We start from the raw sequence: 25,551 nt of genomic DNA, 5'->3' as shown, positions 1-25,551 counted from the left end.
AAGTAAACAATGGTGGATTTCTTGTTCAGCCAAGAATGTGTCCTTCAGAGACGATGCTCTGAATCTCAACCAGCAAAATACTGTAAATACTCTAGTTGTGGGAAATAGTCGTCTTTAAGCCTGCCACCATGTTATCTGTGCATTACGGGGAGACACTGCAGGTGAAAAGGGTAAAATGTTGAACTAAAAGATTACTTGCAATAAGTAATTATGTTTTGTATTACAAGTTTGATAGAAGTGTTATAATTTAATAAGCAAATGATGCGTTATTTGATTAAAAATGCACTTATTTGAGCGTATTTGAGGAATCAGAACGCTGGATGAAGCCAGCAGAAAGTGAGAGGAGGACTTTTTTTTGTGGTTGTGCACTACAAGAAAAAAGTGGAAATGTCAACTCTTCTGGTTCATCAAATCTAGTCAGGGGAGCGACTGACAGCTATACGAGCTGCCTGAGCCTACAGTCTTGTACCATTACTACATCGTTAGAGTGCAACAACCTCTTCAAAGTCTGAATACTGACAACTACGCTGTGTTTATGAGCTAAAAGACAAATAATGTCTTTATCACTGAAGCGGACTCTGAAGTAGTTTCACCGATTCATCACCACAAGGCATTTTGTTGAGGCAGTCGATGTCTGATGTCGTCTCAGAAGGTCGACTTTAATCTTGAAATGTCAACTTTATTCTCGACATTTTGACTTTTTTTCTTGAAAGTCCACAAATAACTTCCTCCTCTCATCTTTTCCCCCTCACCCCTGGCCCCGTAAAGAAAATACTCTCAACAGACTTGAGAAAAACCCATTTTCATCGTGTTTTTAAGAACAAAATGTTGTATAACTCAGCTTGTGAATGAAAGAAAAACCTCTGTAAAAACCTTCAGTATATATAAAGGAATAAACTTGGGGAGGTTTGGTGAATGCAAGTGTTACTGAAGTCGAGATTTCTGGCTCACAGTGTGAGAACATTCATTTCATTTTGAAGATATGTGTTTGCAAAATCAGACAAATCAGAAAATTCTCTCAACTGACCTTAAAAAAATCAGACTTTTACAGAGTCTGAGATGAAATTCAGAACTCATCTTTTTCTTTTACAGTGACGCAAATCCTCTTTTTTATAAAATACAAACACTTTTAAACAAAAAATGGCGAATAGGGTACAAGTTCTTTGATATTTTATGTTTAAATAAGCAAATCAAGGTATCCAATAAAAATCAGTGTTCATTGTGTACATTTCCTGGACGTACATGAGCGCTCATGAGTTTGGGGTCGCTTAGAAATGTCCTCGTTTTTGAAAGAGTTTAAAATAATGAGTTATATTCCACTTAGCTACAATTAAAATGCCTTTTCTCAAGTGGCTGAGCTTATTAAACGGTGTCTAATTGAAATGCACACATCGTAAAGTAAGTCTGAACTGAAATAAACACCTTAATGTGTAAGTTCAGATGTTTTTTGTGGAAGCAAAATAGCCCAAAAATCTCTAAATTGACCTGAGCAGCGAGTGAAAATGGTGTTTTGACCTGTAGTGTCTCCCCTGTATTTGACTCAAAACCTAAAATCCTTTATGATTTACCGGTTGGCCAGATGTTAATGTCAGAGTTGAGAGTGATTTGATCGCAGCTGAGGAAGATCGTGGAGTTTTGATTTTGTTTGATGAGGCTGAATCAGTGATGAATCCCTTCTTACGTTGAACATATTAGAAGTTGAGTGTTTGCATCGGTCAGAGCCTGACAGCTGTGTTGGACCAAAAGGCCTGCGCCATGTTTTTTTTTAGCTCTATGAACCCCCTTGTGTCTGATCCAAGGGGAGCAACCTCTCTGCGTGGTGCCACCACCAGATGGCACTGTGAGTCCACCAGAGACCAGTGGTCGTTGTACATTCCTTCATCTTGGTCCTCTCAGTGAAACTTTTTTCGACTGCAGCCTCGAGAGAGAGAGAAAAAAATCCCATTTTCTGTCGGCTGGACAGTTTGATTATACATGCTGGAAAAAAGGTTCATTCAGGTATATTTTTATGACTGTTGTCGTCAAGCTTGACCGGCACAAAAATAGATTTGGTTTTTTGGTTTTTCGCCTGGCGTGGAGGCTGGATCCACGTAAAACCAGAGCTCGGACTGCATTCTGACTGAAGGCGGCGTGACGTCGTGGTTTGACCCCGGGTGACCTCGGCTGGTCGGCGCTCGACTCCGTAACCTGCATCAGTGGGACTCCGTTGAGGGCCGCTTGACTTCATACCAGGTTACCAATGAGAGTAAGCTCTTAACTCGCTGGCTCTTGTCCACTTTGTCCCCGATGAGGTTCCCCACATTGTGTGACTGACGAGCAACGGCTTAACAAACGCTTTTATTCTGTAGTTACGGTCTGAAAACCGACATTTCGACACCACGTGGAAAAACAACCACGTCTGAAATATCGGCTTTCGTTCCAAAACTCCCTCCAGAAATCATCACTTCATCCTTCTTTTCTCTAACGTGTAAGTAGTGCACTTCAGTGTGGTGATAAGGCTCCTCAACCCGAGAACAGTCCTTTCACAATAAAAGCACCCTCTTGCACCCGATACAAAAACGCCGTTGGCTCCCAGCACCAGCTCGTCGAAAACGTCGCTCGGCCCAGCGTCTGCAGGTTAAAAAGAAGACGTGAAACGACGACAAAAAAAAAAACACGCAATCACACGCTGCTTGTGTGTTCTCTGGGGGCGGGGCTGTAGCTGATGAGCGACAGCTCCTGCTCCACCTCCGTCTCCGGCTCCGTTTCTGAGAGCATGCCGGCATTGTGGCACTCGGAGAGGCTCTGCGACGCTACTCCGATTTGTGTCCCGTCATCGGTCATGTCCTCCGGGTCCACCGTCAGCCTCCCGTTGTCCCCCCTGCCGCCGTTGCGACAGTTACTATTGCGGTCCATGCCTGCTTTGCCGTGACTGCCAATCAAAAGTGGCGTCACGGCGTGCGACGGGCACGGCGGGGGGACCAGGAGGGTTTTGCAACTCTGTCCGGCCGCGTTGGCCCCCACTTTGTACCGGCACCTGATGTAGCTGGAGAACGCCCTCCTGTAGGTCTTATTGAAGAGGGTGTAGACCAGAGGGTTGACCCCGGAGGAGATGTAGCCCACCCACACGAAGACGTTGAGGAGGTCGTGGAGCAGCGACTCGTTGCAGGAGCCGCGGCACAGGACGAAGGTGACGTTGGTGATGAAGAAGGGACACCACATGATGAGGAAGAGGAAGAAGACGATTCCCAGGACCTGATGATAGAAGAGGGAGCAAAAGGAAAAGAAGAGAAGAAGTGAAGATGCTTCCTTTTATTTACTTAAAATTAAACTGCCCTTTCTCTCAGGGGGTCAACACACATAGATTGATGTTTTTAATAACCAACTTAATAACCAAGTGTGCATCTTCTGCTGAGATTTACATTTTTAATTTAGGTTATAAGATAGCTCTAGCCTCCGTCCAACATGAATCTGAATGCCACCGCTGAGCGTCCTGCGACTCCAGCTTTTTGACGTTGTTGTTAGTGTCTGGTTGGATTCGATAACATGAGCTCCTCTAACCATTCGAAGTTCCTCGGAAGAATGTATCTTAAATGAAATACATGTCGGGATGATGTCTCTAAACACAAAGCATTTAATATTGATAGAAGCCTTCAATATGAACGTTTAGACACCCCACTATCTAGTTTAGCAGCTTTAAGCTCATTGTTTTGGGTTTAAAGCCCACAACCTTGCATTTTTGGGTTGTTTACAATAAAAAGTCGCTAACCTTCAACAATTAATCATGCGACCTTCTAATTGCTCTGAGAATGAGGATTAGCGTCCTGCTAGTATGGAAAACGGACTAGGAATAGGGTGGACATTAAGATGGATGACGCATCTCCACTTCCTCTCACTGTACAAAAAAAAGAGCTGTGATGTCGTCCGTCTTTATTTACAGTCAGTGTGTTCAGCTTTTTGTGGAAGTCAGTATGATTAAAAAGAGCATTCATTGATACTTGAAGCTGAGGACACGTTTTGGTGCATTCATCTGTTTATCTCTGTTCTTGGCGCCGTCACAACGACTGCGCTTTAAATCAGCCGACAGGCACTCAGCTCCACTCTGCAGTCTCACCTTGGAGGCCCGCCTCTCGTTCTTTATGGCCTGCATCATCCCCCGTCGGCCGTGGCAGCCCGACGCGTCGCTCCGCGATGGCCCCGCTGCCGGCGAGCTGAGCTGAGACGCCACCTCAGAGCTGGGGATGATGCTTATGCTGTCTGGTGTGGAGGCGCTGAGCAGTGTGCTGGGCTCGGCTCCTTTCAGACAGCTCAAGGTGTTTCGTCTGCTCTGAGGAGGCGGGGGCTTTAACTCTGCGGGACGGGCGGAAGAGGCATCAAGGAAACATGAAAATCTGATTTTATGATATATGAACTGAAAATATGTTGCGTGTAAATGCACAATGTATCAGTTGTCTGAAGTCTGTCAGCTGTAAAGTGTCCATTACTAGGACAACAACCAGAGAAACTGTGTCAGTTTCAACACTGCAGCACAACACTGCTGACATTTTGTCAGGAGGACAACGTATGAAAAGGTTAAACACGAGGAGAGTATTTCCTCACGCTTTCCTCTATGTCTGGGGTGCCAGAGGATGAGGTGGAAAATGGGTAAAAAGAGCCACATCATGCAATTTCATGTCTGCTGGAAATGCTAATGCTCAGCGTGGAGTCAGGAACCAGCCGTCCATGTGCTGTCCAACCTGATCGGAAAGATAGCTGCTCAGCAGCACGACCATAATGCAGCACACTGCAGGTGAGTTACATGATATATAATCTGCTTTTTTGCCTCATCCACAACTTTTGACAATTAAGTGTAGGAGATTGGACTTTATGCTTTGCCCTGGACCCCTGAGTTGCAGTTTCGGGCCTGTAAAGCTGTGCTAATGTTAAGTCAACGCTAAGAGATTTACCACTCGAAATTCTTAGTAATTTTTATAAATATAAGTCCTTAATTTAAGACAGAAGAAACCAAAAGTAGGTTTCTCTTTTCTAGCATAAGACAGTGGATTTTTGCCTGCTGCCAACAGATTTCATTAGTTGGGGCTAGCTAATGAAGCTAGTGTTAGCTTACTTAGTTTGCTGAAAACACTGTCTCTAGCTGACTTTTGATGTCTCCAGCACATTTTGTTTTAGAAACAAAAACCATATAATCTTAAATATGCCCTTGTTGGTTACCCAAGTACCAGAACAGAGCTGCTAACATTAGCCTACTGATATAGCTTGTTAGCTTCCACACATTGGAGACGCACTACACATTCAATTATCTAGCTAGTGTAGACCTAGGTGGTAAGCTAGTTAGCTGGACATGCTAGAGCAGTTAAAATAACAGTTTTAAACTTTTGTTTTTGTGCTTTTGGAAAGGCTAGCAAGACTACAGCGCTAATGTTTGGAGAAATCCTTTACTTTGCTGTGTTTTCTTACAGTTGCTAACCAATCGTTAGGCTAAAACACAATGCGTTAGCTAAACTAGCTTCTCCATTAACCTGTTTGCTTTGCCTGTTTTCAATGACAGGCGTTGTTGTGTTCCAGTCTTCTTGTCGTACAGCCCAAAGTGTCGACAGTCACTTGAAGCCAAATAGAGATAAATGGAAAAAGACAACCTAAAATGTTGGTGAAGGACTGTGGTGGAGTCATTATTCATTATTAAAATGAAAATAAAAAACAACTTGGACCTCAAGAGTTTAATCAACCATCCCACAAGTCCAAAACAGCAACAGCTTCAATCTGTTTTGTGCTTCTGTTGGTTTCATTTAGGGATTTTTAAGGTTTGTCGAGGGATCAAAATCTCCAGAAAGGGAAAAACAAGACAAAGTACCAACATACGGCACAACAGACGGGTAAAAACGAACCACTGATGTTGTTTTCGTCCTTGATTTAAAAAAAAAAAACAGCTCTTCTGTTGAAATAAACCACATTTCAGCAGCTGAACTACCTGATCAGTTTGTACCTTGTGAGTCTGAAGGTGAAAGTGTGTTGCTCTGAGGGAGGTGGAAGGTGCTGGCGGGGGGTTGTAATGTATTCGTCATTGCTGGTGTGTGCAAAGGCTGCTGGGAGGAAGTCTTTGCCTCGTACAGGAAGACGGTGGCCTGCCTCTGGAGCACCTGGGGACAAGACGGAGCAAAGATAATAAAGAAGAAGGATGTGAGAGTATAAACAAAAAGAAAGGTAAAGTAAGGACATGAGGGGAGGCGCACAGAGACCAGAATACCTGTATGGTGAGGCAGTACGTCACCACCATGATGACCAATGGGATGAAGAAGGCCACGAAGGAGCCAATCAGCACGAAGCGCTCCTCGTTGAGGACACAGCTGCCGTTGACGAAGACCTTGTCCTCGTTGTGGAGGCCGATCACTGGGATGGGCATCGATACACCTAGACAGAGACACAGAGAGAGAGAGAGGGTCAGAGGAGTCGGTGTCGTCCAGGCGCCTCTGAAACCTCGTCTTAACTTCGGATCACATTTAGGATTATTGTAAAATACTGCTGTGATTTCCTGTCTGTAAACGGACCCATTTAACCATGAACTGCGAGGGTCAAAAACATGAATCAGAGCGGAGGGAAAACACCCGTTTCCACTTAATTTCATGGTTAAATTACTTTTAAAAAACAACACGGATGATCATTTTAGCGCAAAGGGCGCTGCTAAATAATTTCCCCGCGACCAGCCCTGAACACATTTGTCGGTTCTGAAACATCACGACTTCATTATACACCATTTTTTTATAAATCGGGCTCGCTCGTGGACCTGTAGAGCCTCTTTCTATCATCATTAGAGTAGTTAGAACAACACAGATGGAAAAACGAGCGCTACACCTGCTATGAATCAATAAGCTGTTGAGAGTATCAGAGAGTCAATGTGTAATGGATGTTCATGGTGTTATAATAGCTGCTTTGGTGCTGGTGGAGGGCATCGACCAACAAAACACCGAGGTGAGAGCGAAGCCTTTCTGGGTCGAGCTGATTTTTTCTGACCCGTGATAATAACTCTGACTAATGTGCTGCTTCTCATTTTCAAAGAGCTGCTTCTGGTTGAAAGCGCTGGCTGACCCGGGCTCTGTTTCAGACACTGAGGAGAAAAAGAGACTCTCCTGGCAACAAGAAAGCGTTTCACAGACAAAGTCGAGACAGCCTCCTCTCTGAGCCGTCCGCGGCGTGGGCTGGCATAATTCATTTAGGTCCAAGGTACATCATTTTCTATCTCACAGCTGGTGACCAGGCGGACGTCAAAACGCAATTTAAGGAGCCGTGGCAGCTCTCCTAATGCAATCGTTGCAATCGAGTGCACTCGCAGCGCCCGGGAGGATGAATTTGTTTGCATTAATTGTAAACATTTTCTCTGCGAACGTCCAAATAATCCGTGATGTGCAAATTGTTCCGACTAACGAGGCCGTCCAGTGGTCCGAGTCGAGTCGTTTATCCATTGCGGGACTCGACATTGCTGTCCCAGCCTCAGTTTCAGAATGGTTACACCCCCTCATAACAAACAGATGTTAGCAGTATCGTTTGGGAAAGGCAAGGCAAGTTCAAACACAGGGCAACGCAAAGTGCTTTTACTGGGGCATGAAATTACATTTAAAGTTGAAAATAGAAAAAACAAGCTAAAATAGAACAGGTTTAAAAGGTCATTGGAGAAAGTGTTGGTGCTGTTGAATACTTTAAATCTCCGTGAGCACCACAGCAGTAAGACAGGCCTTGTACCGGACCGCTGTGGTGACGAGGGAGCGAAACTGGAGGGCAAAGGTGTCGATTTACCAGTTACCAGTCGATCGATCGAGAAAGACTGAGTTCAAAGATCAAATCAAATTTCCGAATCAAAATCGAGGTCGCTGCGCCGAAGAGAGAGGGGTCAGGACCTTGGAGCAGCGGAAGGTAACAGATTCCCGGGTCGACCCAGAACATTGCTGGAGAGATTAGAGCTCACCTGGCCTGGGAACACGTGACGGAGTTGAAAAACCGATGCCGGAGAGAAAGACGTCCTTGCTTACCCTGGACACCAAAGAAAATGGATGGATTGATGGCGAACACCACAAACATTTACATGAAATTGGTTCTGGACTAAAAGGAAAAGAACAACTGGGCTGTAAGATGAAGACGAGAGGGTACAGAATCGAGGGGAGTGTACCTGGGACGGCAGATATCACCGTTAAGACCTCTGGAGATGTCCAAGAAGACGGATGCCACTGGGACTGAAACATCAAGTTCAGTTTGGCTCTTTTCACACACAGGTTGCACAACACGCTGAGCTGTTAAAAACTCAAACTTCAGCAGATTTCCGCTCCCTCGGGTGACGACGGTTATCTGCTGAAGCCAAAGCTGCTCGCCCACTCTGTAAATGCACAAAGCGCACGACCGACACACACTCGCTCTGAGGCTGATCACTAGCCTGGCTCGACTAAAGGGCTCTGCTGCTGCTGGAGGAAGATTATTGTACCCGCTGAGGGAGATCGGGGAAAATCATCGGGGTATGAGCTGCTCTGAAAAATGTTTCCCCCGTGAGCGCCGCACACCTCAAAGAGAAGACTCCAGCTAAGCTTGGGGAATAGAGGAAATGAAGCATGCTTATGCTTCGTAGCTTATAGAAAAGTAATGGAGGGAATCATGGAAATAGTTAGAGAAAGAGGAGAGTTTAATCTCGCCTACTGTAGATGCAACTGGTGATACGGCCTCTGTTTGATTCCTGTTTCATGTGTAATTGTTGCGACCGTCTGCACATTTTGCTGCCATCTTTGTGACAACAAATCCAGATATTTTTAACAAGGCATCGGGCAGTTTTCCAGCCTTGTTTGAGGCGACAAAACCAGCGTCTAAACAAGACAACTGCCAAGTAAGAGGCTACTGTTCCCTTCCTGTTTCAACTACTTATTTTAGTGACTACTGGAACATTTCGCTGCCGTCTTTCTGGCAACAAATCCTGATATTTGCTAGAAGACATCAGCACATTTTCCAGTTGTGTTTGTGGTGGCAGAACCAGATGTTTCAAGCCAAAACTAAATCTTTTCCTAACCCTAACCAAGTGGTTTTTGCACCTAAACCAAACAGTGGTAACGACCAACATCACAGAACAACCGTTTCTTCTTTCATAATGGAGACAATGATAAATTACAGCAAAAAACGTGTCTGTTGCCAGATTAAGAGCCTCAAGGCTTCTTTTAAATTGTGAGATTAGACGTTGTGTGGTGATAACTGGAATCATTGTTCGTCTCCAAGACATCCGACCTGTTTAAAATAGTTTGAAATGATTATTTAATGCAACATTCAAACCCTAAGTCAAAGAAATACACTCATATATTCAATATATGTGCGTTTAGTTTCCGATTATATTGATTCAATCTCACATTTAATTTTTTCACTTGCTCCTTTGCAGGTTTTTTGGCAGTGATATGTCTCGGTAGACGCTCCATGACCCTGTGATAAGCCTGTTGTTGGCAGAGCCTTTGTGTGAAACTGATGTGATGGTGTATTCAACCATTTCAACAGCGAAACGTTCAGAAATCTAAAGCGAGGCGCAACAAAATCAGGTACTATCATGTTCATAATGGTTGCATAACGACGATTTGTTACGTAAGCTGTAGTAGTACCGCACCTACAACCTCCACGTCGAACCAGAGTGTGTTATTACAGAGATCATGGCTGCCAGGATCTTCTGTCAGATGTTCTGCTGCTAATCCTTCAGCATTGATCGCTGTAAGCCCTCGCAGACCTCAATCACAGCAGCATGTAGCGGGGCAAAAAACCTTCAGAGGGGTCAAGGAAATGGCAACGGGAAGAACAGGGGATTTCTCATAATTCAAAGGCAGCCGGTTGTGACGGACCGCAGAGGAAGACGGACGGATGTAAAAGCTACTGTACACCTACATGTGGCGCCCGGAGGCGTCAATCAACTTGATCTGTCGGTGAAGCTCGTAAGATTTTTATCTTTCACAGCAGAACAACTTTTCACAGAGATATGCATCAAAAGGAAGACTGTTGTTCTTGCTTTTCTTGTGTGAGTGTGTTTTCTTTTTGTTTCTGCGCTGATAACACTGAGATGAATTCCTATAGAAAGTGATCTAGAGAGGAGATAGTTGTTGTAAATATGTTTACTTTATTACAGATTAAATCAGGAGTCAAACAATCAGGAATTGTTTAATTGTCAATTTTTCCATGAATTTAAGATTTAAATTAGATTAAAATATCTTTATCTCCTTTTTAATCATCAAGAGAGATTGTTGCAGTTTCTTTTCGAAGTCAAGGTTATAATCGAAATAAATTGTTAATAAAGCGGGAGAGAGTCTTTAATTTTAAGTTTTAATACCCCCTCCACCCAGGTAAGAAGCTCAAATTCAATCACTCTGACACGTTCGCTTCATGTGGGAATAAAAGTGATCAAACTGCACACCAGATCTTTGGTCCAGATGTGATCATCTTACCTCGATTAATTCTACTTTGAGATCAATAGATTATCTTGCTTACTGACAGGAAATGGATCAAATGTCTGGCACCTCCAACATATTTGTCTTGTAAAGTACTGCGTAACTTTTGCACAGTACAGACTGTGGTCACATTTCACAATTACTGGGAACATTTCAAAAACAACAATATAAAAATGTGTAAATGTACAACATTGCCACAGCGATACAGTTTGCTATAATTAGCTAATGTTAGTGAACATAAGCTACAGGTCATACCAGGTCAGGTAAGGCTGCAGCAGTGATTGTTTGTGAATTAAACTTTTCATTTGTAAGAAGAAGTTTGTGTTATTTATGCTTTGAAAAGTTGCATATTTTCATTACTTTCGCTTTTGCAGCTTTACAAAGGTCTGCTAACAGATGTTCACGAACTAATACAGACGTCTGCAGGCTGTGATGATAAGTTTTTAAAGTGCATAACACAAAGTGAATAAAAAATCGCATCCATCTGCTGCTTTCCTTATTTTGGATCAGCCAGGTGAGGTTAAAAGGAAGACGGCGATCCACCTCATTGATTTCATACTCTGAAAACCATTTGGGTCACGGAGGAGAGGTGTGAATAAATTAGTGGAAAGGTGGAGAAACTGAGATTATTTCCAGCACAACAGTAAAAAACATGGTAATGTGTGCACGATTACGACTCTTCTACGAAACTTGTGTCTCGATTGGTGCTTCACTTTCGCTGAGAGTGGGTACATCAGATCTAAGTGGTGTGGAGTGGAAAAAGGGAGACAGAGAAGATAAAAAGAGTCAGAAAATCTCTCTTTTTAAATGTAATCAACCCTCTGTCGGAAGTTTCCTTGCTAATCCTCGAGCATTGATCGGTCTAAACCCTCTCAGACCTCAATCATGGCCCAACGTTGCGCTGCAGAACGTCTCGAGGGGGGTCAAGGAAACGAAGGAGTGCAGGGATTTCTTACGATTTAAAAGCAGCCGGCATTGAATGTTTGTACAACTCTACCTGGTATCTCGAGGTGTCAATCATCGCCATCTGTCAAGGCCGCTTTAAAGACGAAAACAAGTCAACAACAGTCGGAGGAAATGCACTTAGGAGGAGAATACCTCGGCTTTTCGTTAGGAGTGGATGTACCAACCCACACAAGAATGTGAAAAGAGGAAAAACACAACATGTTTATGTCATTATTGTACATCTGCTGTCACCGAGAGGCATTCAGAAAGGTTGTGGAGTATAGTTAGTGTCTTTACTGTCGCAGTAACCAGTGAGTTTCCAGCTGGCTGCAGAGGAAGAGGAAGATGTTCGGCTTTAATCTAAAGACTATGTGTTCTTTTTACAGAGATAAGGAGGCTATCAGAAGGAAGATCCTCTTGCTTTCCCGTGTACATTTTTTACAGTTTGTTTTCTGATAACATTGAGATAAAGTCCTCTACATTTATTATTCTCGGTCAACACGGAGGATCGGATCTTCAGAGGAGATAGCTGCTGTAAATATTTGTTTAAAGTTGCAAGGAAAATTACAGGTCTCAGACGAGGGGGGGAGTTTTAATATATATACACACCTCCTCCATATGTACAGTCATTATATTAAGTCACCTGACTTCCTCCTTTGCGCCATCGTACCTTAAAATGGCCACTAGAGGTCGCTGCCTAACAATAAATGTAAATATGAGTTGTCGCTTTGTCTTGTGTGGATTTACATGTGCAGTGATGTATCTTTCTTTTTATTTTGTACAACAAGTTCGATCTTTAAATAAATAAATGACTCGTGTTTCTTAACGCTGGATATAAAGTGGTCATGAGTTTTTGTCCTCCATTACAGGAACGTGTATTTTGTCAGAGTTGTGATATTTCGAAAAAAGTCCACAAAATCAACTCAACGGTCACTTTTTAATCCTTCTAGCGATTATTGTACGGTAATCCCTCACTCAAAATGTACATGTAAGGTTATTCTCCGTTTGTAAATTGCACTATGTCAGCAACAATCAGCTCTGAGGGCAGCGAGCTCTCGCATTCAGGATGTAAATGTACATTTTTTATGGAAGAAGCTTCTACCAATCTACTGTATCTGAAGCGGGTAATGACTTAGAGCTGCACGTACTGTAAGGTCGGAGCTAAGGATACGCTCAGACAATCTGTGTGTGTGTGTGTGTGTGTGTGTGTGTGTGTGTGTGTGTGGCTGTAATACGTGTCGGGCCCTCCTGGGTCCTAAAGGGCACGAAACAACATGAACGGAAGCCGGAGGTCAGACAGACAGAGGGAGGTCTGAAAGGAAAAGTTTTAAAAGTCATCTGATCCCTCAACACTTTCCCTCAGAAGGAGGCTCGAAGTCCCCGCTCGACAAAACAGACACACACAAACCGATTACTCCAGGCTATTACACAGCTGAAAAGACTGCTCTAACGAGGGGAGATGTAGAAGAAAGGGGAGAGCAGGATCTCCTGCACGTACTGCTAATAACACTTACATTTCCTGATGACACAGCTGTTTCTGTTAAAGACGAATATGAGAAGTGCAGCGAGCGTGATGCGAATCAGCCCCGACTGTGACAAGAAGCCGTCAGACGCTCTGAGCGTCAACAAGTGTTTCGGGGAGTCAGTAGCTGCGCTGCTGGGACCTTTGGAGAAAGTGCCAGGGGATCCCCAAAAACTCATTAAATGCAATAACGCTCATCAATCTGGAAACTCTGTCTGGGCCTGAAGGGGACCGACAAATTAACAGTAACAAATCCAGCATCAGAAATGACCAGAAGAACAAGATACATCGTGGGAGGTTTTCCAAAAGGTTAAAGGGTAATGTCACCCAAAACACAAATGCTGAATTCGCCTCTACACAATGGAGGAATAATGGATTCACGTGGCGCTAAACATGTTTAAAAAGTACAGTTGAAACTGTCCACGCCTGCTTTTAACGTCGTGATCAGTCCCTCAGGTGAAGTTATCATAGAAGTGAAGCAGCGTGTAGAAAAAATATGTCTTCTGTTTATTTAGGTGAACTGGCCCTTTAATATGTCATTTGTTGGGTATCTTTAAAACTATAGGAGGCAAACTTTCAAACGTTAAACTGTAAAATATGCGTATCGTGCATCCTGACCTATAGATATGGTCCAGACCGCGGCGATCTTCATCATGGCTTTGGTTCTGGAGTTGAAGCGGCTGTGCTCTATGGGGTTGCGGATGGCGACGTATCGGTCCAGGGAGATGGCGCACAGGTGCATGATGGAGGCGGTGGAGAACAACACGTCCAGGTAGATCCAGATCGGACACAGAGCGCTGGGGAGAGGCCAGGCGTAGTCTGGAGGAAAGAGAGTGGAGAGCGTTAGCAGTCCAGCAATACGTATCACAGTATGTTCAGGTTACGTGTATATGAGCTGACAGTTATGAGATGGCAGCAGACCACTTGAAGATCACGTTACAACCAATAAAACCAGGTATTTTAAAGAGCTGTCACAACATTTTCCACCTTTCTCTGTGGCAACAAAACTGGATATTTTATGGAGACTTGAGGACATTTTCCAGCAATATTTGTGTCGACCAAACACAGTATTTTAAAGAAGATGTCCCGACATTTTCCAGCCATGTTTGTGGCAACAAAATGAGGTTATTTTTAATAAGATGTCTGGATGTTTACCACCTGTCTTTGTGGCGACAATAAACATATTTCTAAGGAGACGTCAGGAAAATTTCCAGTCGTGTTTGTGCCAACAAGCCACAAAACATGATCTGCTCCCGACCCTAACCAAGTGGTGTTTGTGCCTAAACCCAACAAGACCTTAAGAACAGAGTTGTCCCGACATAAAAATGAAAACTGAAACGTACAATGCCAACATTTAGTCTGGGGATTGGCGGGTATGTTACGCAGTGTTGAGGTTTTATTGTCCTTTAAGTGTGAAAATGACGGTTTCATTCACTTCAAAGATTACTGGACGGTTTACTCTCAAATGACAGACGGATAAAAATGATGCTTTGCCGTCAGTTTATTCTCTTCTTCTGCTGTTGATACACAGTTGTCTTTGAGAGCAGCGATGTAAATCTGTTCAATCTGAGCTGAGGGGCCGGGCTGAGTGAATGTCATCAGGGTCAGCGGAGTATGACGGCTTAAGATGCAGCAGGCAGAGGCTGACTGAACTTTAATTAAATCAGACACATCGAGGCACAGCGCACTAAACTCCCCACGTCCCATGAGGAATCAGGTGAACGCAATAGTTTAACTACAGCATTTACATGGTTTACAAGTATTACCCTGATTATTATGAGATGATTGGATTCGTGGTCAGTGCTACAGCTGGAGTGGAAAGGTCAGGATTAGATAATTGGGTTGCCTACGAATGTTTCCGGCAGGGAGAGCTCCGGTTTGGATACCGACATTGTCATTTATATGTTTCTGAGCGGGGCCAATAAGCGGTGGATTAACGCAGGGACATACGGAGGGATGAAAAATAAGAGCATAAAGCTCTGCTGTGCCTGAAGGCTTGTGTGTGTGTTTGTGTGAAGTGAGTGGTGCTGGCTTTGTAGACTCAAGGTTCGATTGCAGCCTGCTGATACTTAGATAAATAAAACGCTGGCAAGATAATGACAGGGATACAACACAAAGGAATTAATGAATAACAATGTCGATTAAGGCTAATTATTAAGATAACTCTGACAGATTAATATTGCAGCCACGATCCATTTCATTGAAGACTTCGTTAAACAGTATATGAACAAAAAATATTCAGAGAAGATGAAGGGCCTCATGACAAAGATTCGAGGTTCATGCATGATTACAGGCAAAAAAGATGCTGCAAAAGTGCCCTCTTGATAGATAAAGCATGACACATGGCCCAAAGTGCCAGGGGGTGCCCTTTCAGTACGGGAAACAGGACCGAGTGCCATATATAAGCTGCCCTACATGCAAGAAAACCATCTGCACAAATCAGCTGGCATCCTTTATACTTTTCGTCCCTGTCCCTCGGACAGCCTCCATCTCTGACGTAACGGTTCATTAACCGCAACTCAAATGGTTATTCAACTCCCAGCAGGCCAGCGTCAGACACGCTAACAATGACTAGTCGTTATTTCAGCGATGCTCCGTCGATCCCCGAGGCTGAAATCCGTCTTCTTTGTCCCGCACCACAGGGAAGTCAGAGGTCACAGCAAGCAACAGTGTGAAACCCTGTGATGCTGGTCGTGAGCCAGTATCTTGGCTCGGCGCTCTGCGGGGTGAACAGTTTGGGTCACGGGGAATGAAATTAGTCTCCATTATCTCAGCAGTGGGCCGGTGTGTTGCCTTGGACGCCAACACAGCAGCTGAGGTAAGTAACAGAAATACAGCAGGGAGCAAATTGGCAGAGAAAAATTGAATCAATGAGTTAAATTTTGCTTAAACGGGGGTAAAATTAATTAGCTTGATCGGTGAGCTGGTTGCTTAGCAGGCGAAAATGATATCCTGGCACCACTAGCAGCCAAGCTACACTGGGGATAAGAGCCATGTTATAGCATATTGAAGCATGTTGAAGTTGAAGAGATCCTCGAAGAAACCCACAAACTCTGCCATAATACTAAATTTATGTCGGTGGTTGTTACTTTACTGTACATTAGCCGTAAGCGAGTGCGTCTGTGTTTGCATTCAGGTCAACTCTCACTGAGCTCTGCAATCACCAGACTCCATTTCTTGCTTTTCTTTCCCCCCCTCTCCTCTCTCTAACGTTACATTCATGAAGTTAAGTACATTTCTTTTCCAGCTCCACTCAGCAGTCGACAATGGAGGACCCCGCCGTGGATTGCTGCTGCAGTCAGGTTGATAAACAGGAGTGAGGATAAGTCCAGAAAAGTGATCTCGGTATACGTCTCTGAGAATCCGATGTTATTCCTCCAGAGCTGGCCAACAGTTTTTGAATTTTTTTTCTTACACCTGCCGAATAAGGTTTAACAATGACTTCAAGCTCAGTTTGTAAAGAAGAATCAAACGCTGAGTGACCGGGTGTTTATTCCTCCAAAGGTCTGGCTCTGCATTTTACTCTTTCTATCCATAGCCGGCCGCCACTGGGCAGCTGAAAAATGGCAAATGTCTTATGCTTTGTCTTGAAAGAGACGCCCCTCGAGGCAAAAATTACAAAATGTCTCAGTGTGTTCAACTCTCACTGAATCTCTTTGCGGTTGGAAGTTTAGTTAGTCAACATTTCTTTACGCTCGGCAAGACAATCTTCCTGTAAACAGATCTTTTCTCTTCCTTCTAAGAAATGTACAGTTTGTTTGTTCCCTGAAGGTTTTCCTGTCTGTAATATTAGCAAAAATAAAAAAAATGTAATATGCAACTGAAGAAGAACATCCAGAGACACTGATGGTGCTCCTGCGCACCTCCGCCCTCTTTTATTTCCAGCTGTGTCAGCTTTCTGAACGCGGTACGTACTGCGAACTCGGCCTCGCTGTGTCTTTCTCCGCCTGCAGCTATTTATATGAACAGTCCTTTCTTCACAGAGGACGAGACCTGCGGCCAAACACGCGCGCACACACACACACACACACACACACACACACACACACGTGCACTCCTTAATTTCATCTCTGATTCGCCGGACAGGACGAGCAGCGTGTATGTGATGCATGTGGAGTGAATCACACGCCTGTTTGTGTGTGTGTGTGCGCTGAGTGGGAGGCAGCTTGCATAACTTTCTAGAGGTCAAACACTTATTGGGGGCACTGCATGACACACACACACACACACACACACACACACACACACACACACACACACACACACACACAAGGTGTTACTCAGCTGGCTCGCGGGTGCGCTGGATTTCCTGGTGAATACACTGGGAGACTGAGGTCCGCTGCAGCTAAACACTGTTTATAAATTACTTAAACCCTCAATCATAAAGCGGCATTTCGCTTCCTTCGTATCGTGCTGAAGCGGTGTGCCGGTGAAGGTCTAATGCAGGGAGATTATACAAGATTCAAGCATACAAACATAATCAGGTGTTACTCAAGGAGGGTTTAGCGATTGAAGTGCATGCTCGAGTTTAGCTTGATGTCGCCTTCGCTTCCGAGAGCAGCTCATAAAGACCAGCTCGGCGCTCGGTCGCATCAATTAGGCGGATTATATCACTGCTTGTGAGACATAATAGTGACACGTATCGACAGCAAATGCTCTTGAGGTCACGTAGAAGCTGTCACGCCGCTGTTCTGGTGAGCTTTACCAGATATCTGCTCATGGTACATGTGTCTTTAAGATGTAGGATGTGTGAGTGTTTACTTGTATTAATTATTTATGTGTTTTCTGCCCTATGAAGCCGGAGCGCGGTAGCTACAGGAGCTGTGAAGTTGAGAAAAAAGGTTTGAACTTCGGGCTGGAAAGGCTCTTTTAATGTCATTTCAGGTGATACAGATCTGAGACTGCCTTTGGATAGTCTTCACTAAACACTCAAGAGAAACTTACCAAAAAAACGGACTTTCTCATGAGTTTCATTACATTTATCACTCGAGTACAAGCACTTTCCACCACTGTCTTTTTAAAATGACCTTTCGACAATATCTGCGGCGCGAGCTAAAGGAAAGGTTGTGGTTTTGATCAATAGACTCTAGTTCAGGCATGTGAACACTTGGATAAGATGAGGGAAAGGTCGTGGTTAGATCAAGCACATTTACTCAAGGCACCGTACTCGAGTGAAAAATCATTCGAAGTCGTTGTAGTTTACTTGAGTCTCTTCTTCTCATGCAATTCCTGCTTCCACATTTCAGAGAGAAACACTGTATTTACTCTATTACATTCATCTGACAGTTAGTTACTTTGGACACAATTATGCAAAGAGCTCATAAAGTCTGATGTTTTGTGCTAAATCGAATAATAAAAGAGTTAAGGATTAGTTGATTGGCTCATTGGAAATTATTCTGTTACTGGTTTGAATCATTTTTCATAATCAACACTATATAAGGGCACACTACTTCCTGTACTGGCACTGGATATTGATACTGGATTAGACATGAATGCAAATAGGCAGAGCACACTAAGTAACACTTGCAGGATTATTAACCTCAGAGCTTCTAATTACATTTTTCCAATTAAAAAGGTGTCTCCTTTGAAGTTTAATGAGTCTGGGTCCGTTCTGTTCTCATATTGTTCGAGGGTAAAGTGTCAGCGAGCCATCGTCGTGCCCCGCGTCGGATTTCACATCACGCTTCGTGACGAGCTGGTTTTCCTCTTTCCAATTCATCACAGCAGAGACGACACATTTCGTGTTAATCCACTGCCGGGGAGGAGGAAGTCCGACATCGATGTGCGTGTATGTTTTTGTACACGTGTGTTTTGCCAGTTTCCAATTTGACCTCCACGCTGAGGACGGCCTCCAGCGCCTGGTTTTGATTGCGTTGGCCCCGACGGTCACATACTTCTAGGCTGTGTGTTCCCGTGTGTGTGTTTGCGATCTATCCCCATCTTAATTGAGTCCGTAAGATCTCATCTCCGTCGTCCGCCGCTTCTCTCGCCTCTCATGTTCGTCACCGCTCCTCCGTCCTCGCCATCCGTCTCCTGATGATGACACCTGATTCCTGTAAAGCCTCATGGATGTGTGAGATTTATTCTGCGATGCATTTTTCTTTTGTTTATGTCACACGCTTGTGAATTCCCCACTTCGTATATTATCAGTGTTTTATTCATCACTTATATCACCGAGCCGAGTAAGGAAACGAGCCAAACGACCCTTAATGTTTGCGTGTCCGTCTTCATTTAAGGTAAGATCGCACTTTGAATGAACGGAGGACGTCAGATGAGACAGAAGACACGCCACCGATAGACGGGTTGCTATTGAACTGGAGCAGAAAACGTCTCGAGGCTGAAAGATTTACATTTTTGTTTTTTAAATCCATGTATATAAATATGTATGTCGCAGCTTCTGTGTTGTTCATCCGTCCTCCAGAGGACTTGGTGTTTTTATGGCAGAATTAGATGAACGCTTCCCCCGTGTTTGACTTCTGCAGGACTTCTTCTCCCCCCCCACTATCGCACAATCTGCTCCTGCCAGATATTTCCAGCCATTTACATGCTACACATGACACAATGAGGTCATGCGTGTTGTCCGACGGTGGACAACACGCCAGGGGTGCGTGAACCCAGCTGAGGTCGACTGGAGCTGCGGCATTTACACAGATTCATCGGAAAAAAACACGATTTAAAGCTAAAAGCGTCCACCGATTGAAGTTAATTGTCATAATTTCTATTAAAGAGGTTTAAATATACTGATCAAAAGCTGTGTGTGTGCAGGCAGACGACTGTGTGTGTGTGTGTGTGTGTGTGTGGATAAAAGTAGTTAAATTACCATCCACATCAGCTTCTATCATGATCATCATCATCATAATCATCGTCATCATCATCACCATCGTATCGTTAATGATTCATCGTCGTCGTGTGAGAACATTCAGTGACTTGTCTGTGTGTGTGTGTGTGTGTGTGTGTGTGTGTGTGTGTGTCTGGTCTATCACTCAGCCAGCCGTGGGGATCAATGCAATCAAGTACCCGTGTGATGGCCAACACTGCCGGTATAGATCCAGACTCCGCTCGTATGTGTTTGCAGAGGTCGGGTGATCTTCTGCTGGTGTGTGTATGACTGACAGACGGACTCTATCTGCCTCAGTGTGTGTGTGTGTGTGTGTGTGTGCATGTGTGTGTGCAGCAGAGAAAGAAAAAGACAGACTTGTCAGTGTGTTTGTTTGAGTGCAACATTGATTAACGCAGCAGCAATCAGCAGCAGAGCTAACAGACAGTTAGTGTGTCCGTTGACCATACTAGTCCATTAAGCAGCAATCAGTCCGGCCCCGTCCCGTTTAGTATTCGTGAAGGATAACGGCTACAGAGCGGAGACGTGGACGGAGCGAGTTTGGATAGAAAAGACAAGACGAGACACAAGGGAGGGGACGTGTAGACCCACAACTACGTTTTTTTTAAACTAGGATTTGTTGCAGCATTATTATTGTTTACTTGTTAGTCACAGGCCTGACTTTTAATGCCTTCTTTTCTTTTTAATCTAATTTAATTTTCAATTTATTCTTCTGTTTTCCTATTCTACTTTCAATAACTCAGGTAGAAGATGGCTGAGACTGCTCAGGCAGCCTCTCTTCCTACTCTCCCCCTTATTATACTGAGATATTTCGATGTTTCTCTGCTGGAAATGAAATGACACAGTATCGTCAACAGAAACAAAGAGTTGGTGTGTTTTCTTGCCAGACACGTTCAGCTCCCTGGTGACATCACCTCTGTATGAGTAACTCCTCATTTAAACATCTTTAATCCACGATCCTCATCCATGACGCTCTTTCAAAGCGAGCAACAGGAATGAAAATAGAAACAGGTGACGAGCTCAAAACAGCTCACCACGTCCTCCATGATCGAGCCTTTCTTCAGCCTTTACGCCCTGTCCTCACATCTGTTTTGAAATTATTTGTACGTCCTTTGTTTGACCTCAGATTAATGATGCTGACTGCTGAGTTCTCGACCTCTCATTGATCCCCACTTCAACCTTTTGACCTAATTCACCTCCTCATCCCTGATTCGCGTGTTATCCCTCCACTCTCAGCGCAGTCATGTCAATACATGTCGATGGATCAGCGGCTGCATGCCACAAAGCCGAAAGGAAGTTGTGTTTACTGCTGCGTTTATTCATGCTTGCTAGCAGGTTAATATGATGTTCACTTTAAGGAAGAAGTCCATGGAAAATATATCTGTCTTGATCAACTTTAAAATAATATTTATATATTTATATATTTATCCTGGGTGGTGAAAACACTGTAATGTGCACAAAACTCTCTAAAACTCCAAGTGAAGACTGTCAAGATGCCATCTATGCTGTCTTTTCCTGAATCTGTCTTCCCCCGCTGTCACACTGCTGAGATGGCACACGTTACCCTCCTCCTCTTTGGCTAATACGCCATCGCAGTTTGCACTCAAAGGCAGTTAATATAAATGTGACACATAATGACCACACGTGACAGCGGCTGATAAACGAGAAGGCTTCGCATTAACGTCAACGTCAGACACACAACAACCTGATATGAATAATTCAGCACCGACCGAGCTTAAACATCTATTTTTTCAAATTTCTTCACAGCAACGTATTCATATTTGGCCCGACTCGGCTGTCAGCGGACTGGGACGACATGTGCTCTGTCATCCTCTGCCGTCACGTCCTCACACCTCACTCCTGTGCAGTCTGAAGGGATTTAGACAAATGTTGCATCAAATTAACTACATATGTGATTAAGGCTGAAAATAAATGAGATTTTTTCACATCTTTGACACGAATAATGGAGCCCTGTATAGATAGATAAGCTTTTAATAGTTTGTTTAAGATTCAAGAATCATTTTGCAACAGGGGTGTGTAATGAGTGCGGGGGTGGCTATAATTATCCATCCATCTTTTGCTTCTCTGGGACTGGGTTGTGATAGTAGCTGGCTAAGCAGGGTATTCATCCCTCACCCCAGCAATACTTCCCAGCTCCTCCTTAAGGATCCCGAAGCGTTCCCTGACCAGATGAGATACATAATCCCTCCAGCGAGGTCTGGACCCACCCGGGGGTCTCCTCCTAGATGGATGTGCCAAAAATCCTCTTCATAATCCTCATCATAAGTCCAGACCACCTCAGCTGGCTCTGTTCAACATTAAGGAGCAGCAGATCTACTGCGAGCTGCCTCCAGCGTTCGAGCTCCTCTTCCTATCTCAAAGGAAGAGCCCAGCCAGCCTACAGAGGAAACTCAATTCGTCGGCTCGTATCCGCAATCCATTTTACCGTCACTTGTGAATGGGACCCTGAGAAGCTTTAACTGCTTTGCTTGGGGCAGCAACTCACCTCAACCCAGAGGCAGTGATCCACCATTTTCTGGCAGAAAACCACAACCTCAGACTTTGAGGAACTACTCTCAATGCATGCTAAAGGTCCCGGTCCGATGAAGAGAACAGAATCGGGTCATCTGCAAAAAGGTGAGGCACTCCCCAAACTGGACGTCCTCCTCACCACGGGGGCACCTTGAGATCCTGTCCATGAATATCACAAACAGGATCAGAGACAAGGGGCAAACTACCAATGACCTTGGTATCCATACTCCCGCAGTACCCCTGACAGGACTCCCATCACCACCCCAACAAACTACCAAGGCTGAAGAGCTGCAATCGGTCGGAGCCTCCTTTCCATCACCCTGGATGAAACTTTGCTGGGGAGTGTGAGCAGTGTGATACTCTGATAATTTCAGCACAATCTTCTGTCCACCTTTTGTCAAAATGGGAACCACCACCTTGGTGAGAGAGTCAGCCAAGACAGCTTAACAATCTCAAGATCCTTCAGCATTTCAGGGCAAATCTAATCCACACGTTATCGCTCTGAGCTTATTGCGATGCTGGGATGTCTTATTTTCTTTCAACATCCCAATAAGTGGATCAGAACGCTTTTAAAAATGGGCCCAAACCCTGGATACAATAATGAGAAACTGCTCTGAGTTCTTAGAAGTAAGAAAAGTGGGCATAGACAAGGATTACTGCACTGAAAACCGCAAAAGGCCAGCTCTCACTTACTATCAGCTGTATGATCAGCTCTGTGATGGTGACATTTCCAGGTACGCAGTGAGGAATGGACTTCTCCTTTGTGGTGTAAATGCAGAGAGCTGGCTGCAAATGTTAGAGGAAGACAGCCTTTCCTTTAATTCAATGTTTTTACTCAACATTGGAAAAGATATTCAATAACACATCCCACCATAAAACAACCCAACATCCGATTAAACTAATGTGGGGGCGTTCATGCAGGATCCTGGCAGGGATATTGTAAGCAAGAACAGCAGTTGATCGCTGACATGATATTGCAATCATCAAGTTGGCATCCTCCGGCTCTGGAAACACTTGCAATATCGCAGTGTGCAATGTCTGAGAGAAGCAATAATTATTTCAATAATTGCACTGTAAAATGTTTTGAAGTAATGACAGGGCCCGTGTCACACAGTGTGATGGCAACAGCTGTTGAGTGGGCGGGTGGGGCCCCGAGGATCAGGGGGTAGAAACCTTCAGCGAAGATTGTTTAAATGCCGGGTGAGATTTATCGGCATGTATCTGTCTTTTCATGATTAAAGTAAGAAGATGTAAAGAACAAAATCAATACGAGCTTTGTTTGCACATTGGAGCATCTGCTTTTATATTGAGCAGATGATCAGCCAATCAGACGTCCGAGACTGATGTAGACAAACTCCAAACCATTGTAGCCTTTCTTTGGCAAACCAGAAAAATATTTCAGTAGAATTTGGGACTTTTGGAAAGAGAAGTTATCGTTGTAATTGTTCAGATTTCATGGTCAACTAAATACTGGATATCTTTGTCTGACTAAAACTTGTTTCTAACATAGAGCAAACCCAGGAACAGAAAGTTTTAAAACTTTTTTGCACCTTTCTTTGACTTTACAGCTAGAAATCATACATTTAAAGAGAGCCAGTTCACCCTCATAACAAAAAAGGATCATTTCAGTAGATATGGGGTCCTTCAGAAAGAAGTTACTATTGAATTCTTAGCGACATGGCTCTAGAGATTGGTAAAAATGGCATGGAAGACGATAAATCCTAAAGATCTGAGTGATCAACCAGGTCAAAGTTTTCACTTATTCTGTTAAGCAGTTGAACATCTACTACATTGATTGACATGAGATTTGGTGCATAAACACTGAGTGTCTCCAGAGGATGAATCCTAGTAACTTTGGTGATCCCCTGACTTTTCCTTTTATTGAGACAAACAGTACAACAATTAGATGATTGCTATGAAAATGCTATGAAGTTGACATTCTTGCCTCCATGAATATAATATCTGCAAACAGATATATACAGATATCAAGCTACATTTTCATCCCAAACAACAGCGTTCCCTGCTATAAATTATCATTTTCTATCTTACATGTCAACCAGAGCACATTTTCTTTGTGGGTTGTCGAAACTCACCATAGAGGATGTTGATGAGGGAGATCGGCATGACCAGGATGCCCACGAGCATGTCCGCCACGGCCAGTGACCTCAGGAAGAAGTTGGTGGCGTTCTGGAGCTTCTTCTCCAGCGACACCGCCAGGATCACCAGGATGTTGCCACCGATCGTCAGCGCGATGATGACGAGTATGAGCAGCGCCGGCCAGTTTTTCTCCTTCATCACCGCCCTGGTGACGGACTCCTGGGTGAAATTGTCCAGCCCTGCGCTCATGGCTGCCGCACCTCCACCGCTGCCTACAAGCCCTATCCCCCATGACAGGGATTGGTTGAGGTCCAGGGGGTTGTTGCTTGGCCAAGCCATCCGACTTCCAACCTCTAGGGAAGAGGTGGTGGTGCTGAACCCGCCAAGAAGAGCTCTCGCTGGGCCTCCCATCCCAAAGAGAGACCCTCACCCTATCGGTGGTTGACAGAGGGAGTTTTTAATTCACCTTCTTCAGAGGGAAGAAGAAGGTGGAGAGAGAGATGTGCTCAGCATTGAGACAGACTTATCTGAAGAGTTTTGAAGTTTGTCGATCGATGGAAACAGGATCTGGGGAAGGGGAAAAACAGGGAGGAAGAAACTCTGGGGATCGGGAGTGAGAGGGAAGAGGGGGTTGGGGGGAACTAGCTACAAGTGCTCTTGATAATATTCCAGTAAAGTCTTGCTAGCTGCAAACAGCCTCCAATTGTTCCCTGAAGTTCGAATCTCCCATTTCTTGCCAATAAGTCATTGGCGACGAGTACTAAAGGTGTGCAATGAGCCAGAAACGTCCTGCGATGCTTCGTGGTGTTCAGTCACATCCACCTCTCGATGGAAGATGGAGTTTAAGAGTTTTCGATTGAGAGTTTAAAACTGGCTCGCTGAAATCCATGGTTGCTTCCTGCTCCCGTCGCAGATCTTCACCAGCTCGTTTGCCGATCGATCAGTTCAAGTATCTGCATCCAGCTGATGACCATCTGCTGTTCATGGGATGTTTCCAAGGTGTTGCGAGAGGCTTTACGTCTTTCAGGTCAGAGCGGATGAACAGGTTGATCTGCGGAAGAAGCCAAACGAAAGAGAAGAAATCAGATCTTTTCTTTTGAACTTCCTGTTTGCACAGTTTGTACTCACCTCGTCATTCGTCATCAATTTAATCAATCAGCGCTTCCTCTCTTGCATCTTCCTCGTGGTAT

At 44.2% G+C, this 25,551-nt stretch overlaps 1 protein-coding gene across 1 annotated transcript; it reads right to left on the bottom strand.

The window, feature by feature from the left end:
- Window positions 1-1,325: 1,325 nt before the first annotated feature.
- On the bottom strand, window positions 1,326-25,406 carry htr2cl1 (5-hydroxytryptamine (serotonin) receptor 2C, G protein-coupled-like 1). The gene is made up of 6 exons (XM_084344922.1): window positions 24,358-25,406; window positions 13,513-13,713; window positions 6,224-6,387; window positions 5,963-6,116; window positions 4,094-4,329; window positions 1,326-3,234 (listed from the first exon to the last, which is right to left on the bottom strand). Exons 1-6 carry the CDS (start codon window positions 24,770-24,772, stop codon window positions 2,662-2,664), a joined length of 1,743 nt encoding a protein of 580 aa, XP_084201048.1. The 5' UTR covers window positions 24,773-25,406; the 3' UTR covers window positions 1,326-2,661.
- Window positions 25,407-25,551: the final 145 nt, after the last annotated feature.

This window comes from Pagrus pagrus, assembly GCF_965226575.1.
Source record: "Pagrus pagrus genome assembly, chromosome: 22".
In the NCBI taxonomy this organism is placed as follows: Eukaryota; Metazoa; Chordata; class Actinopteri; order Spariformes; family Sparidae; genus Pagrus; species Pagrus pagrus.
This window is presented reverse-complemented; position numbering and strand designations above follow the sequence as displayed.

Coding starts and splice junctions, on each gene's coding strand:
- htr2cl1 (XM_084344922.1), bottom strand. CDS start 24,772: ATGGGAGGCCCAGCGAGAGCTCTTCTTGGCGGGTTCAGCACCACCACC. Junction 13,714..24,357: donor CCTCATCAACATCCTCTATG/GTGAGTTTCGAC, acceptor TCTTTCCTCCAG/ACTACGCCTGGCCTCTCCCC. Junction 6,117..6,223: donor CGTACTGCCTCACCATACAG/GTATTCTGGTCT, acceptor TCTTGTCCCCAG/GTGCTCCAGAGGCAGGCCAC.